General features: G+C 38.5%; 1 protein-coding gene across 4 annotated transcripts in view; it reads right to left on the minus strand.

Moving 5' to 3' along the window:
• Window positions 1-17541, minus strand: part of LOC125280415 (fibroblast growth factor receptor 1-A) — a 58664-nt gene that overhangs the window by 23600 nt on the left and 17523 nt on the right. For all 4 annotated transcript variants that reach the window (XM_048210937.1, XM_048210935.1, XM_048210938.1 and 1 more), the window contains exons 3-7: window positions 10540-10797; window positions 10359-10442; window positions 7943-8115; window positions 3101-3224; window positions 1423-1613 (exon numbers count right to left, since the gene is read on the minus strand). In XM_048210937.1, coding sequence (XP_048066894.1) covers window positions 1423-1613; window positions 3101-3224; window positions 7943-8115; window positions 10359-10442; window positions 10540-10797 — 830 coding nt within the window. The remainder of the gene's footprint in view (window positions 1-1422; window positions 1614-3100; window positions 3225-7942; window positions 8116-10358; window positions 10443-10539; window positions 10798-17541) is intronic.

Consider the following 17541-nt stretch of genomic DNA (forward strand, 5'->3'; position numbering starts at 1 on the left):
AATTTTCCATCATTTATGACGCAAACGCTTCCCCACCATTGACGGAATTTTCCATCATTTATGACGCAAACGCTTCCCCACCATTGACGGAATTTTCCATCATTTATGACGCTAACGCTTCCCCACCATTGACGGAATTTTCCATCATTTATGACGCAAACGCTTCCCCACCATTGACGGAATTTTCCATCATTTATGACGCAAACGCTTCCCCACCATTGACGGAATTTTCCATCATTTATGACGCAAACGCTTCCCCACCATTGACGGAATATTCCAGCATTTATGACGCAAACGCTTCCCCACCATTGACGGAATTTTCCGTCATTTATGACGCAAACGCTTCCCCACCATTGACGGAATTTTCCATCATTTATGACGCAAACGCTTCCCCACCATTGACGGAATATTCCATCATTTATGACGCAAACACTTCCCCACCATTGACGGAATTTTCCATCATTTATGACGCAAACGCTTCCCCACCATTGACGGAATATTCCATCATTTATGACGCAAACACTTCCCCACCATTGACGGAATTTTCCATCATTTATGACGCAAACACTTCCCCACCATTGACGGAATTTTCCATCATTTATGACGCAAACGCTTCCTCACCATTGACGGAATTTTCCATCATTTATGACGCTAACGCTTCCCCACCATTGACGGAATTTTCCATCATTTATGACGCTAACGCTTCCCCACCATTGACGGAATTTTCCATCATTTATGACGCTAACGCTTCCCCACCATTGACGGAATTTTCCATCATTTATGACGCAAACGCTTCCCCACCATTGACGGAATTTTCCATCATTTATGACGCAAACGCTTCCCCACCATTGACGGAATTTTCCATCATTTATGACGCAAACGCTTCCCCACCATTGACGGAATATTCCAGCATTTATGACGCAAACGCTTCCCCACCATTGACGGAATTTTCCGTCATTTATGACGCAAACGCTTCCCCACCATTGACGGAATTTTCCATCGTTTATGACGCAAACGCTTCCCTGCCATCAAAATCTTGCTTTTTTTATGAAACTTACCGACATTCAAGTGTTCCTAAAAAAGAACGCATGAAGCTAGAATAAAATGTTTTTTTGTTTGTTTGTTTGTTTAAAAGCAGAAGCTCTGTTCTTTTCTTTTGGTATACTGCATGTTCAGATATTCATACAACAAAATATTCTGGGGGCCATGACATTTTTGTGAAAATTATCAAAAATGCTGGCAGTGGCTGGCAACTTTTTTTAAATGCTAGCAGGGAAAGAGTTAAATTATTTGACTCATGATTAATAAAATATTGTAAACTTTGAGGTGTCACTACATTATTAGTATAGACAAAACTGAAACACTTTTCTCATCTTTGACCAAACATTAGGAGCTTGACCAGTAAGAGGAAATGTTTTTTACCTTCAAGATCCGAACGTACGGCAGTCCGTCAGGGCCGACTCTGCTGCCGTTCACCTCGATGTGTTTCAGCCACTGGATGTGTGGCTGAGGATCGCTGAAGACTTTACACTCAAACTCCACGTCACTACCCACCACTACTGTACGGTTAGCAGGCAACCCGGCCTGAAGGATCGGCCTGTGTGGTGAACGCTCTGTATCACACACAAACACATTATACATGTCAGTGTGGTAGAAATAACCCTGATTAACATAATTTTTTATTTCTTTTCCTCTCTTAAAAAAAATCTGCATTATGGCAAACAGGATATTCAACAGATGTTCATTAGTCACTAATCTCACAGGGCCTACAGGGAGCAGCCTATTTAACATGCAGACTAGAAACTCATTATAATTGCTGTAATTTGGTGGAAATGAGTGGAAATGTTGTTATTTTAAGCCACTGCCCATCTCTCAGGCCTTCTGACCAAAAGGCGGCAAGTTTAACTCTACAGATAATCATGTGAAAAAAGAAAAAGAAAAAAGAACGCGATTAATGTGTCCATTTTCTTTTGCTCAGAATCACGCACATGAAATCCCATCGCAATTACATCCTCTGAACTACTAAGGAGGAACTTCCCAAGAAGACTCGATGGCATAAATGTGTGAGTGTCGTGTGTGAGTGACAAATTCAAATGGTGTCTTCTCATGAATGTGCATGTAGGGTGCAAATGATGTCACAGTGGGCTCCGTCTACATGGGTGTGGCACTGATTTATTTGCTACTTAATGAAGGCATCAATCAAGTCCACGTCAGCCAATCAGTGTTTAAATTACTTTATTCCAAATACACTGATCTCATCTTGAGCCACTAACCGCGTCTCTAACTCATCCACTGCATCACGTAAACACTTTATATTTGCAATGGATCATTTAGCACGCAAAATCAACACAGTACACGTGCCTGTCCTTGACAAGCACGTACACACAAACACTCGCACGGAAAATGTAAAGCCACCCGTTACTTCAGTTAATTTCAGGGAAGTAATGGTAACCATTAGTGGTGCTGCGCCAAAGCATTAGCTGCATGGTGAACAACACCCATTTGCATCTGATTGACTCGAGTAAACATTGCAGTGGTTCTGCGACCCTCCCTTGGGGATCATCTGCCTGTGCTAGCTAAAAACATGAATCGATTTAATCAAAAGAGTTAGTAATAAATCATTGCAACTGAACGGGTGGGGAAGGGAAGACCAACACAAATTTGCTCACAACCAAAGAGTAACAAAAAAGTGAAGATTTACCAAAGATTTTAAAGATTTAATAAATGCAATAATAATTCATGCTGCTATACACTTGTGCAATAATAATAATAGTGTTGCATTAACATTTTATATGGCATTTTGCCAATATTCTGAGCAACTTTAAATATTTTGTATGATGCTTCAGTTTCCTTAGCTTCTTTATTGAGTTTATTGTATTGTTATGCTAATTATTCATATTTATTATATTTTTTCATCTTGTATGTATTTAACTATTGTATTTTAGTTTATGTTTTGTTAATTACTTGTATTGTTTTATTTTAAATTGACATTTTTCTCTTGAATTTTTAAAATGCACCTGGGGTTTCACAATGACAAAGTACTTGAGCTACATCAAACAAACTTTTAAAATGTAGAGGTTAGACAAGAAATATGACTGACCGACTACGTCCAGCTGGTAGGTGTGATTGATGCTGCCGTATTTATTTTCCACCAGGCAGGTGTAGTTTCCTTTGTCTGACGGTACCACCGACTCCATTATGATGGTCCACATGTGTTCTCGAACCTGTGCAGTAAAATGAAAAATGTAAAAAAGTGTGCAGATTCTGTGTGCACCTAGATGCATTTAAATATACCACAATGTATGATTTATTTAGAAAAAAACAAAAAAAAATCACTTGTATGAGGGCACAGAAGTGAATCTGATTCAAAACTCTTCAATTAAAGACTTCTATACACAAAATCTTCTTGCAGCCCAACATATAAAAACAGAAAACTGCTAAATGCATTAGAGGGCTGATTGTCTTTTAGGATCATTTCAATGAAAGGCTGAAGAGGTTTAACATAGTGAGTTGGCAGCAAATCCCCGTCAGGTCAGTTTAACATCAGTCAGGCACAAGAACAGAGCCATGGAGAACAGCTTGTTCCATGGTGGAGAGTGGGAAACAGGCCTCTCCATGTCCACTAACACAGAGCTCTTCTTAAGCCAAGAGCTCTACAAACTGCCAGCAAACATCAAACTTCAGTCTACTGAAAAACATATGTCTGCTAAGCAACATGGACCTCTACAATTCAGCTGCGTTTTTAATTATATTATATTATATATATATATATATATATATATATATATATATATATATATATATATATATATATATATATATATATATATATATATATATATATATATATATATATATATATATATATATTAAACTATTTAAAATATATGTGTATAATATACAGTACTAAGCAAAAGTCTTAGGCACATTAGTATTTTCACCAAAAAAAAAAAAAAAAAAAAAAGATTTCGAGCGAGCTTGACAAGGGCCAAATTGTGATGGCTAGACGACTTGGTCAGAGCATTTCCAAAACTGCAGCTCTTGTGGGGTGTTCCCGGTCTGCAGTGGTCAGGATCTATCAAAAGTGCTCCCACAGTGGTGAACCGGCGACAGGGTCATGGGCGGCCAAGGCTCATTAATGGCTGGGCAGTGTGGTCCGATCCAACAGACGAGCTACTGAAGCTCAAACTGCTCAAGAAGTTAATGCTGGTTCTGATAGAAAGGTGTCAGAATACACAGTGCATCAGTTTGTTGCGTATGGAGCTGCATAGCTGCAGATCAGTCAGGGTGCCCATGCTGACCCCTGTCCACCGCTGAAAGAGCCAACAGTGACACGTGAGCCTCAGAACTGGACCACGGAGCAATGGAAGAAGGTGGCCTGGTCTGATGAATCACATTTTCTTCTACATCACATGGATGGCCGGGTGCGTGTGCGTCGCTTATCTGGGGAGCAGATGGCACTAGGATGCACTATGGGAAGAAGGAAAGCTGGCGGAGGCAGTGTGATGCTTTGGGCGATGTTCTGCTGGGAAACCTTGGGTCCTGCCATCCATGTGGATGTTACTTTGACACGTACCACCTACCTAAGCATTGTTGCAGACCATGTACACCCTTTCATGGAAACGGTATTCCCTGGTGGCTGTGGCCTCTTTCAGCAGGATAATGCTCCTGACACAAAGCAAAAATGGTTCAGGAATGGTTTGAGGAGCACAACAACGAGTTTGAGGTTTTGTACTTGGCCTCCAAATTCCCCAGATCTCAATCCAATGGAGCATCTATGGGATGTGCTAAACAAACAAGTCCGATCCATGGAGGCTCCACCTCACAACTTACAGGACTGAAAGGATCTGCTGCTAACGTCTTGGTGTCAGATACCACAGCACACCTTCAGGGGTCTAGAGGAGTCCATGCCTCGATGGGTCAGGGCTGTTTTGGCGGCAAAAGGGGGACCAACACAATATTAGGAAGGTGATCTTAATGTTATGTCTGATCTTTTGCTGTAGTGTGTCAGTAGGAAATATCAGATTTTTGTATGCACAAGGAGTGCAACATCGAGTCCATCTGGGATTACAGAAAAAACTGAGAAATCCAGAAGAACTGCGGCAATGTCTCCAAGACGCTTGCAGAAACCGACCTGAAAAACTACCTGAAAAACTATGTACAAGTGTACCTAGGACAAAAGCTGTTTAAAACGCATAGCGTGGTCATAACAAATTTTGATTTTATTATAAGTTCATTGATAAATAAATATATTTTATAATCTGTAAACTAATATTTCCTACTGGAAAACTACAGCAATAGATATAAATAGCCTTTTTTAGTTTTTGGTGAAAATACTAATGTGCCTAATACTTTTGCACAGTACTGTATATTTATTATATCAACATATGGCAGAGATTTACAACATTTTTGTTATTTGTGAATTATGTATTATTTGTCTATTTGTCATCAGAAATGTACAAGTCTAATGTTATGGTACTAAATATTGATATTTTGTCCTCTCCTTTTGTGTTCCATGAAAATATGAATGTCTTTGGAATAACATAGGGGTGAGTAAATGACAATAGGATTTCATTTTAGGGTGAACTAAACCTATAATGATCCAAAAGACAGAGCATGTGTTCTCTGCAGTAACAGCTCATCTCATTACTGTGGCTTGAAGAAATGAGCTTTAGGTTGGGCAAAATTAATAAAAGGTTATGGTTTCTCGGCCTTCTGAACCCCAGATGTGAACTACACTCACAGTCTGCCTGACTTCCTTTTTACAAACACTTAATGTAAATGAACAATTGTGCCAGACTCTTGTTAAACAAAAGAAACCACTAGAGACTGGGAAGAGTGCAGGGGGGAGGTTACTACAAAAAACTGCAACAGGGCCCCTCGACGGAAGCCCTTCACACTCATGGAGCTCAAAGACACGTTTGGATGCATTTATGCACGAATTACTATCGCTATGATATGGTACTGAGTCTGTGTCCACATACCCCCCCCAAAAAAAAAAAGAAAAAAGAAAAAAACAAACAAAGCATATTCCTTAGTATACTCAAATGTAAAACCATGTCGATGCACATGTTACTGTGTGCGTGCATGTGTGTATGCATTGCAGTGGCCTCAAACACACTCCAGATGGTAAAGTGTATATGCGGTGAGGAGAGGAAGAGGACTAATGTCTCCCAGCTGGAAAACACCTTGATGAGAAACACAGACGCTACAGGTCCACAATGACACAAGAAGAGAACTGCGGACAATATCACTATAATGTCATGTAGAAGGGAGAGGAATGGACAAAAGGAATAAAAAAGAAAGAAAAATGTCATTTTAATGTCTGGTAGTTTTTAAAGAAATATTTAAACCAAAACATTAAAATAACCTGTCATTATTTAATCATCCTCATTTTGATTTTCCAAACCAGTATTTTGTTATTTTGAGAAATTATGAAAAATCTCAAAACTCTTTTGGAGAAATCTTCACACTATTTTATAGCTCATACATTATATTCAGTAGGGATGCACTGAAATTTTGGCTTACCGAATTTTGGCTTACAACTTACCGAAATGAATCCTGTCTCATCACTCAATCGGTGTTTCACCAGGGGAAAAATGTCAATAAAACAAGCTTGTAGGCTCTACAATGTCACTTAAAGTTACATTTACCTCAAGAAAGCTTTTCAATGTCCATAAATTCATTAGTTAGCTAGAAAAAAGATCTCTAGAGAAGAGCATTTTGCTAAATAGATGCACTATTGCATACCTAGTAATTATAATTTTGCTTAACCTGTTAGTGAAGTCTTCATTATTTAATGTATGTTTGAATAAATCTGTCATGAAAACAAGTTATTATTGTCGTTTAAATGTTTGAAACAATTCTATTACAAAGTTGATATAAAAACGGCCTTATGTGCCATTCAAATGTTTTTAAACTCAGTTTTAGCAATTTGAGCGTTGATTACTAAATAAGTTCGATAATTGATTATTAATTTATTATTTATTTTCGCATCCCTAATATTCAGAGTAGGATTGTCAAATGGAAGCTCAACTGTGATTGTTTGATGCGCAAGAACCAGTGAGGTTTGTTCTTCAGCTGCTGAAGAGCTCTATGTATGTGCATTGATCAAGGTTTATGGATGAATAAAAGACTAAATGAAATCTGTTAATCATGTGAGATGAGTAAATGATGAGAGAATCTTCATTTTTGCTTGAACTACCCCTTTAAGTTGTATGACAACATCGATATAAATATATGTTAGGATTTTGACTGAAGTGATCACTATAAACTGTCTTTAAATGGACAAGAGATGCATGAAGAAAATTCTCCTTTTGTGCTCCACTATAAACATTGTACCATAAATTATGTGTTACTGTGCATAACTTGAATAACTGTGGGTCGACTTACAAAATTAATGAGTGTGAAACAAGTGAGCCGTGGCCAAAACTTAAAGCAGTACTCCTAAAAACATGTCGCTAATGAATCAATTTAAATGTTACTTTGGGTTTCTTGATATTCCTGATCAAAATGGTCAAATGAGTAAAAAGACAGAGTTGGTTTATCCTGGAGTTTATTCTCATCTGTCTGAGCACAATGAGTTGTGGAAAGTTGTGGAAAAGGACAGCCAAGCAATAGTAGGCCGCCTCCACCAGAAACCCACAGCTCCAGTGTCTGCCCTCTAGGCACGGTTATTCAACCTCTGTCATGCAACAGTGAGGTGTCTGGAAGACAGATCTTTTGAGAAGGAGGTGCCCTTTTAACCTCCAAATCAGAGTAGCTGGCTAGCAAAATGAAGTTTGGTAACCAATTTTTATCATACGAGTTTATCAGTGGACTAATTTCACACCAACTATTCTTGTGAGTTTGACAGCATTAAGGCATAGATATTTTAATAGCATCTCTGATTTAAACTGCAGATAGACTTGGGATGTTGATCTAGCACAGGTATTGCCCTCACCTTGAATCCTCCTATTCGCTGGTCTCTCTTAAACTCTTTGCCATTCTTGAGCCACTTGAGTGTTGGTGTAGGGTTACCGTTGGCCTGGCAACGGAACTTGACAGTTTTGCTGGCGGGAACCGCGTGGAGCTTCTTCTCCATCTTATCAGGTTGAGCCCAGACAGGTGCCATTGCTGAGGAACAGATAGAAAGTACAGTAAGTAAGACTGAGAAAATTAAATTGTTTCGAAACTAGGGCTGGGCGGTATGACGGTATATATTGTGGCGATGATATAACATGTCTATTATTAGAGATTTTGCTAAATTGTGGTATGTAAATATATACGCGTAGCACAGCACAATTGACACTTAACCCTTAAATGCATACCTCGGGTCTTTAGCGACCCGGGACGTCATTCACTACCCTCCTCCTCGTTCATTTTTTAATGTTAGACATCAACCTTCTTGGTATTCCTCAATCAATTCATTATAAAGAATATAACAAAAAAAATCATAAAATTATAAAAGAATGCCTATTTTTGTATTCATTTTTTGTAAAAATTGTATAGGGTCGCAAACGACCCGAGGTGTGTATGAGTGTACATATATTTTTTTTGCACAACAATAATTGAATCTTAGATGACGGAATAAGTGCAGTTCACCTTTGTTCCACAAGGTGGCAATGTCTGATACACAATGCTGGAGTGACGACTTATTTAGACAGAAAACGAAATAATAAGAGAAACATGAAATGGCTCAGCGATTTACTGCAGAGCGAGTCCTGAACGCAATCAAATATGACTGTAACTGTCACTGGATGAATCTCGTGAAGCTGTTAGCGATCGAAATATTGATTTTGAAGATGTTGAAAATTATATAGTTCTGAGAATATGTTTGAGATCGCGAATGGGCTCATATTCGCGACCTCAAACATAAAACTAGCCCATTATTTGCTGAATTTACTGGGAAATGAGCTCTGACAAGGACAGGGATGATGGCATAAAACGGAGCCCTTTCAAGCTCCAAAAGGTAACAAAATACAATTTATTTTATTCTTCTGTAATTGTTACTCTAATATCAGAGGAGTTTTATATTATCACGACAGGTAGAGATCCTTCCGTGTTAGATATAGATCCGGGACGATAAAGACCCGAATATGTAAGAATGGTTGGCGAAACAGTCATGCATTTAAGGGTTAAGAGTGATGAAACGCAAGAATAAGACAAAGTGTTGGACGTGCTTGATGTTAAAAATAGTTATTAAACTCAATAAATCATGAAAAAGAACTCAGTGCATGTTCGCACTGACTGGCACACTGCCAAAGTGCGCACATGGAAAGCTACCTCTCTCAGAAGGCGATTGCGAATTTGGGACGTGCTTCATGTTAAAAAGTTATTGAGCACAATAAGCTGTGAAAAAGTGCTCGCACTGACTGAGACTTCCACACAGCTAAAGTGCGCGTACAGAAAGCTGTGTCTCTCGGCATGTGATTGTGAATGCAGTTCTCTTTCAAGTCTTATTGCGCTTGAATGGTCGAATACACACACAATTATGTCAAAATGCCCACCATGTGGAGTATTCATGTAAACACAGCCGGTTATGTTTCAAGTGAAAGTAAATAGTTAGGTGTAAACCGGATGTGTGCCAGTATATTGGATCCGTGCATTCAGTCTTAAAGTGACAGCAGCCTAATAAACCTACTGCTCTGCGTTATTTATGTGAATCAATGTGAACAAAAGAGAAAATAACTTACTGCTCTTGACTGAATAACTTTTGTAGCTTTAATAGGAATAAAGTTATATTTAATTCATACATGCAAGACTATGCAGTATTTTATTTGTTACATTTGATTATTCAATTTCTGTACTATTTCTACTTATTGTAACTGAAAAACTTAATTTGTTTAGTTAATATTTTTATTATATTGTATATCATATTGCTTATGATTTGCTTCTTTGTTATTTTTAATAACAAAAATTAAAATAAGAATAACTATATCATGATATGTATCGTTATCGTGAAATAAGATTTTAGCTATATCGCCCACCCCTATTGGAAACTAAATGAAAGTAAAATGTGAACATCTTAGAACAGCAAAGCAACAATAAGAGTACGTTCCAAGAGAGTGACTGTACTAAGGTGACCGCAGATCAAAGTGTGTAAGATTTGGGTTGGTCGATGGTTTCGCTCCTTTTGACTGGCTTGATAGTGCCCTTGGGACTCAAAGACTAATCCATCAAAAGACACAAAGACTTTCAGTCTAATGAACTAAAGCTCGGTACATTCCACAAGATGGCTCTGGTTTATAAAACAAAAATGTGCAATATTTCCTGTTATAATTCCTGCTTTGAAGAACAATCCTAACAATTTAGTTTCGTATTAACGTTTACATATCTGAATAAGTATGAGTCTGACTAAGAGAGCAGCGGTGACTCACGAAGCAGCTTCTGGTCACTTGATAGCTTGGCCTCCTCTGAGGAAGACTCATCTTCATCATCATCTTCTGAGGAAATCAATCCATCTGACCAAGAACAGGAAATCAGGTTATGATTTTGTTGTTTTTGTGAACAATACAAATGTTAAATGATCATCCTTTTTGTATTCAATCAGTTTCTTACCAGTGACGTTGACATTGAAGTAATCTGTATGGTTGCTGTTGGGTCCCTGAGCAAAGCAAGCATACAGACCAGAGTCGGCCGGCTCTACTGATTCAATCTCCATCTGATCGTTGCGCAGACGGGTGTGCTCTCCGTCAACCAGTGGAACATGGTCCTTAGTCCAAGTCACTTCCTGTGTCTCCTCTTTATCTTTACAGATCAGCTCCAATTTATCCCCTGGATACAGAGTGAACGGCGTGGGCTCAATCAGGGCTACCACTAAGAACAGGATGAAAAACAAATTTGTTAGGATAAGTTATAATATAATATGAATTCCTGAAAAGAATGTTCATAAAAATCATTGTAAATAATTCTAAAATTTCAATTCGAAATTTAAAGGTGCCCTAGAACCAGTTTTTACAAGATGTAATATAAGTCTAAGGTGTCTCCTGAATGTGTCTGTGAAGTTTCAGCTCAAAATACCCCATAGATTTTTTTTAATTAATTTTTTTAACTGCCTATTTTGGGGCATCATTAACTATGCACCGATTCAGGCTGCGGCCCCTTTAAATCGTGCGCTCCCTGCCCGGGCCATAATGCATTACGTGACTTTTTGCTGAGTTTGAAATTTAACTACAAAAACAACTCAAATAGCATTACTAGAAATATGGAGCTCAAATTAATGAAACAGACTGCTCCATCTTGAGACCGGCCCTTTAAAAATAACTATTTAAAATACATGGCATGTTAATAAACGTGACGCAGAGTGCTGAACTCCCACCAGTTGCAAGGAAAATATACTGCGGTAATGATTATTACTAGGGCTGTCCTCTAATAGTCAACTAATCACTAGTCGACGAGAAGAGGCTTAATCAACCAAAATTTAATTAGTCAGTTAGTCATAGGGAAAAAATTGTGGCGAAGTCACGCAGTCCGTGAGGGACAGATCGTTAACCTTGTGGTAACTATAGTATGTCGGCCAGAAAAAAAAAAAAAAAAAACGTTTGCCTGTCATCCATCGACCTCAAATATGGCTTATCACTTGAAACGTATGTAGTACGCTCACTAAAATGTGCGCTATTATTAGGCGCATTACCAAAATTTGTGTGGAGAAGCTGAAGTATAGGGCGCTTACTGCATGAGGAGGCACGATCACTTGCACTTGCACTTGCACATGATAAACACTGACATATTCCGTCATTTTTGGTCATACAGATTAGACTTTTATATACTTTTATTTGTGTAAACTCACAATAAACTACAAAATGAGCTTTTGTAAAATAAAGAAAACAAACAGGATGCACTTTCTGCTGTCTCAGTCTCCCTAAACTGGGGCGCGTCACAAAAATGAAGCAAAAATCAGCATACAGGCTACTTGCCTCACAGACATGAGAAATATATCTATAGATAGCTTGAAATGTCTACTGTTAAACAAACCAATTAAAACTGAAAACAAACACTCTCTACTTATGTAATCCATATGAAAGGTGTGTTTCTCTCTATAGGTGCGTTCACTATACTGCGGAGATGGCGAGCCAGCATCGTCAACTTCTTCTTTGCAGCCGACACTGACTCAGAAAACACTAGTTTATTTATAAATAAAATGGCTATTTTTTTTACAAACACACTCATAATCATTAATTTTGCTGGTGCTTTGCAGCAAGCTTTATGCATGCGCTCGAGCGCGGAATATAGGCTATGTATTACGCCTATATATATAAAAGGCTCATTATGGTTTAGTATCACCCTAGAACACTGTTGTAATTGGCATCCGATAGATGAGCAAAAACACCTTCTAACGTCTATCAAAGATACCAGCTCAGTCACTGCTAAATCAAATCTGAGTTTGAATTAGTCAAGGGCCAATTGTCAGGCCAATTCTGAGATAGAGCTCAAATTTGATTATGGGATGCAAGGTTGGGGGCACCACCACCTGAGCCCACCAGTTGCTCCTGGCGACCAGTAGAGACAGGAAAAGGGGGGGGGGGGGACTCGGAGGTGGGAAGTCTAAATATAATTACTCTGATTCATTGTCCAACAACATTAAGCCATTCATCTGCACATTTCAGGCAATTGGTTGCGCACTCTTAAAGGGGGACTGCTTTTTGTGGAGCAGTGTACTAGAGAATTATCCCTGTTGGGAGTCCTCATTAAAAGAATAGACTGATGTTGTCAAAAAGCACATACTATCACCATATGCTAATTGTGACTCTTTAATAATGGTAAGCTGAGGTGAGACGTTCACATTTACAAAACAAATGACGACTGCTTCGTATTCAAATGATAATTGGATTAATTTTCGTTCAATAATAATGCATTTGACTTGCCCTAAGGGATTTGAAAGGCACCAACTGGTTTCCTGTAAAAGATGCACCAGGACTTGAGGATTGTTCAAAAAAAGGTCAAATTTCCATGAAATCCTGCCACTTGCTGAAGAAGACATTTACACTATTGTTTTGAAATGTGAGTAAATCTTAAGAAACAATGCATGCCCTACATCCCATTGAGCCACTTTGTGTATTGTGCACATTTCAGAGAAGAAACCACTTTGGTGAAACTGGTATGCTCTTTTCTGACACATTTTTAATAGCAAGCAGAGTGCAAACGTAACCCAGGTTTCCTCTGGTCTAGTTCTGCTGTAGTAACTCCGCCCATCACTACCATTAACTCTGCTAATAAAGGAGAGCAAGCAAGAGGCCTGTAGCAGCAGGTTTTTGGGCTGGTATCCATGGTGACCTCAGTAGGGTCTAGTTAAGGTATTTCCTGCTTCGCATGTGTCTAACAGGCTCTTAATCCTGACAGGAACAGGGGCCAGGGAGGGATCAACTTTCCCCACCAAAACACAGCAGAAAAGAATGAAGGAAGAGACAAGAAGATGAGCTAGTCCAGTCTTATTTAGACAGGAAAAGAAGCTTAAAAAGAGGGCGAGTTTTCAAAGTTAGATTATTTTTAAATCTATTTCTATATACTTATATAAAATATGAAATCTTGACTACAAAAAGCTATTATACATTTGCACCCACACTGCTCGAGACCTTAATTGACCTTTTGTGACAACATGCCCCAATAGCTGGCACTTACTGGGGTAAGTTGTCACAGTGAAATCCTGCTATTCATGAAACCGTAAATGTAGAAGGTAACATACAAAACATTGTTTTAGCAAATAAATACTGTAATTAGTCAATTTTTATTAATTTTATTTAACTTGTTCCCAATACAGAACAGTTTCAACCATTATATTTTCAATCAATATGATAGCATTTAAAGACACTAACTTCTACCCTAAATAAGGACAGCCTCACTTGACCTCCGTTTCAGTGAGCCAGAAATATTTCACATTATACTTGATGAATTCATATTACAGATACACAACTGTTCATAAGTTCATGACAATGAGGTTGTAATTTCCTCTAGGAGTTTTGCATTGAGCAGAACAGATGCCGAAAACATTTTGCACCAGTCACCAGAGAAGCTGTTTATTGTGAGGTATCAAGTGAGAGTATTCAGCAATAATCACACTGGGAGAAAATTATACAGCTGCTTTACGATTTATAGTCATTAATCGACATGCTTCCTTCCAGGATATTAAATAGTGGCATGTTACCAAGCCATCAGTCACTTCAAAGCACAAAACACCATGCAATACAAGCTGAGGACATGCACCGGTGTGCAAGCTATAGAGTCCAGATGTTGTCTGGCACAACTACTGCACTGGAAATCAGAGCATTATATTGAAAAGAAAAAAAAAAAGAAAAAAAAAACACTTATGAAGAAACACATCATATTTGGTGTATAGATTGTTTAAAAAAAAAAAAAAAAAAAAAAAAAAGAGAAAAAAATGAAAGCCAAAAAGATAAATGCCAGTGTGTTGGCGAGTATATGAAACTGTGTCAATCGTCATTTGGCTGGTAACATTTTTTAAAGAAAAAAGGCTTGGAGTGAACCAATTGATTTTTCCCCCCCCATTTTTAAGACCTGTATAACAGTAATAATTTCAGTACTTTCACAAGGCAATTGGTTCAGTTAAAGCCTCAAGCTGCTGGAAAAAAATGAAGACATTTGAGTTACGTGTGTAGCTAACAAAAGATTTTAATATGCGGTAGCCGGTACCGGTGCTACCGGTAAAATGCATCCAGAATCATATTTCTATGCCCTAATGTCACATTTTAAGATTTGTATAGTAACTTATTGCAGCAAAAAATGTTTGGAATTTCACAAATATGGAAAATATGAATCCTGACGGCTGTCTCTTCTCAATTCACATTATAAGTGAAACTCACCAAATTCAAACCAGCACCTGAGATGGAGTTTGTGTGGATCTCATATAGTGAGAATCATCGTATCATTAGCCCCATGAATGTTTGGAGTTTGTTTAACAGACATGTGTAAGTGTACAGCACTTGCAGACCACACATTTATAGCTCAGCAGTTATATTATGATTAATTAAACAGCCCTAATTATAACTCAACTAACTTGAAGAAAAAATGCACCCTGCCATGTCAACTCCTCATGGAACCTCAAGGCTCTTAATCTTTCAGAGTCTCTGACCAGATTAGGATGGATTAGTCCATTTTTTTTGGAAAAGCAACCCAGCTGGAATAGCCATTGCATTATTCTTTCCTGCTGCAAGCCATTCGGAAAAAAATGATTGACATGCCTGAAAATCAAGTTAATTATGGTAAATCATGAAAGGGAATTTTTTTTGGCAAAGGACAAAATAAAAGGTAAGCGATTTGGACTCGGGAATGGAAGAGGGGCCTTTCAGAGAGAGACTGGATACAGGAGAGGAAGCAATACAAGAAGAGAATGACCACAGGGATTTCCTTTCATAAGAGAGAGAGAGCAATGGTCAAGTACAGTAGAAGATAGAGCCAGAGCAAATGCAAAAAATAAATATATAAATAAATAAAAAATTTCAGACACAGACCAACCCTTTATTTCAGTGATCTGTGGGTGAGATATATAGGAGGTTTAGTCTCAGTAACAGACTGGAATGTGCACCGTCACAAAGAATAACACACAAAGAAAGCGGAATGTGACTAGTAAGGGCATTGTTTACACCTGGCTCGTTTGGAGCGTTTTTTTTTTCTCAGTTTGTTTCTAGTGTGTTTTCTCCCTTAGTTCAGTTCGTTTAGGCATATATGAAAATGGCAATCGCGTTCAGATCTGCACCAAAACAAATGGCCCGAGATCATCTGAGCACCCCAATCTCTGGGGTGGTTCGGTTGAGGTGAGAAAGCAAAGGACCAATGAACCAAACGGTATTGTAATTCATAATGGGAATATAAAAAGCAGCAGAGTTTGGTTTTGTGAGTGAGAACATTAGTTAATGCAGTTGAAAACCAAAGAGCGCCTCTTCATCTTAAAGGTGCCATCGAACGTTTTTTTTTACAAGATGTAATATAAGTCTAAGGTGTCCCCTGAATGTGTCTGTGAAGTTTCAGCTCAAAATACCCCATAGATTGTTTTTTTTATACATTTTTTTAACTGCCTATTTTGGGGCATCATTAACTATGCACCGATTCATGCTGCGGCCCTTTAAATCTTGCGCTCCCCGCCCACAGAGCTCGCGCTTGCCTTAAACAGCATAAACAGCATAAAGTTCACACAGCTAATATAACCCTCAAAATGGATCTTTACAAAGTGTTCGTCATGCAGCATGTCTAATCGCGTAAGTACAGTGTTTATTTGGATGTTTACATTTGATTCTGAATGAGTTTGATGGTGCTCCGTGGCTAAAGCTAACATTACACACTGTTGGAGAGATTTATAAAGAATGAAGTTGTGTTTATGAATTATACACACTGCAAGTGTTTAAAAATGAAAATAGCGACGGCTCTTGTCTCCGTGAATACAGTAAGAAACGATGGTAACTTTAACCACATTTAACAGTACATTAGCAACATGCTAACAAAACATTTAGAAAGACAATTTACAAATATCACTAAAAATATCATGTTATCATGGATCATGTCAGTTATTATTGCTCCATCTGCCATTTTTCGCTATTGTTCTTGCTTGCTTACCTAGTCTGATGATTAAGCTGTGCACAGATCCAGACGTTAATACTGGCTGCCCTTGTCTAATGCCTTGAACATGGGCTGGCATATGCAAATATTGGGGGCGTACATATTAATGATACCGACTGTTACGTAACAGTCGGTGTTATGTTGAGATTCGCCTGTTCTTCGGAGGTCTTTTAAACAAATGAGATTTATATAAGAAGGAGGAAACAATGGAGTTTGAGACTCACTATAGACTCATAATTTTCAAAATTATTAGGGTTGGGTATTGACACAATTTTCATGATTCGATTTGTAGGGTTGTTCCGATTCCAGTATTGGAAATACCACCGATACCACAAAAATTTCTGGCATCGGTATCGGCGAGTATTTAAACTCACGTACCGATCCGATACCATTTTCTTAAACAATACCTAGTTGTGCCCGCTATCTTTGCTTAACGCAGCAAATCGGAAATCAATTCTTCTTCGCGGCTCAGAATGCAAACACAGGAAGTTGTGCTGTGTTGCCACAAGCAACCACTGTTTAGAGCAGCGGAGAAGTGAAAACGCGCTAGCAGTATGTCTGCTGTTTGGCAGTATTTCAGACCAGTAAAACGGCGACATGTCTCATATGCAATGCTGCAATTTCGAGTGGCACAAGTATTGGCAACTTTAACACAAATAACTTAATAAAGCATTTGAAGACGCGTCACCCCGCGCAACACGATGGTTACATAAAGGCTTATGCTGCGTTCACACCAGACGCGAATGAAGCGCTAAGCGCGAGTGATTTATGTTAAGTCAATGCAAAGACGGGAATTGACTCCCTGCGGCGCGATTCGCGTGAATGATGCGGTGCGAATTGAGCAATTCGGGCGTTTGACGCGCTTAAGATGGAGAAGGATGAGGCGTGCCAGCTTCATTCAAACAAAGAGAAAAGTTTTCAAAAGACAAATAAAGATAACCGACAAAATTGTCGAGTTTATTGTTCTGGATGACCAGCTGCTGTCAGTCGTCG

Source organism: Megalobrama amblycephala, linkage group LG12 (genome assembly GCF_018812025.1).
Source record: "Megalobrama amblycephala isolate DHTTF-2021 linkage group LG12, ASM1881202v1, whole genome shotgun sequence".
NCBI lineage: Eukaryota > Metazoa > Chordata > Actinopteri > Cypriniformes > Xenocyprididae > Megalobrama > Megalobrama amblycephala.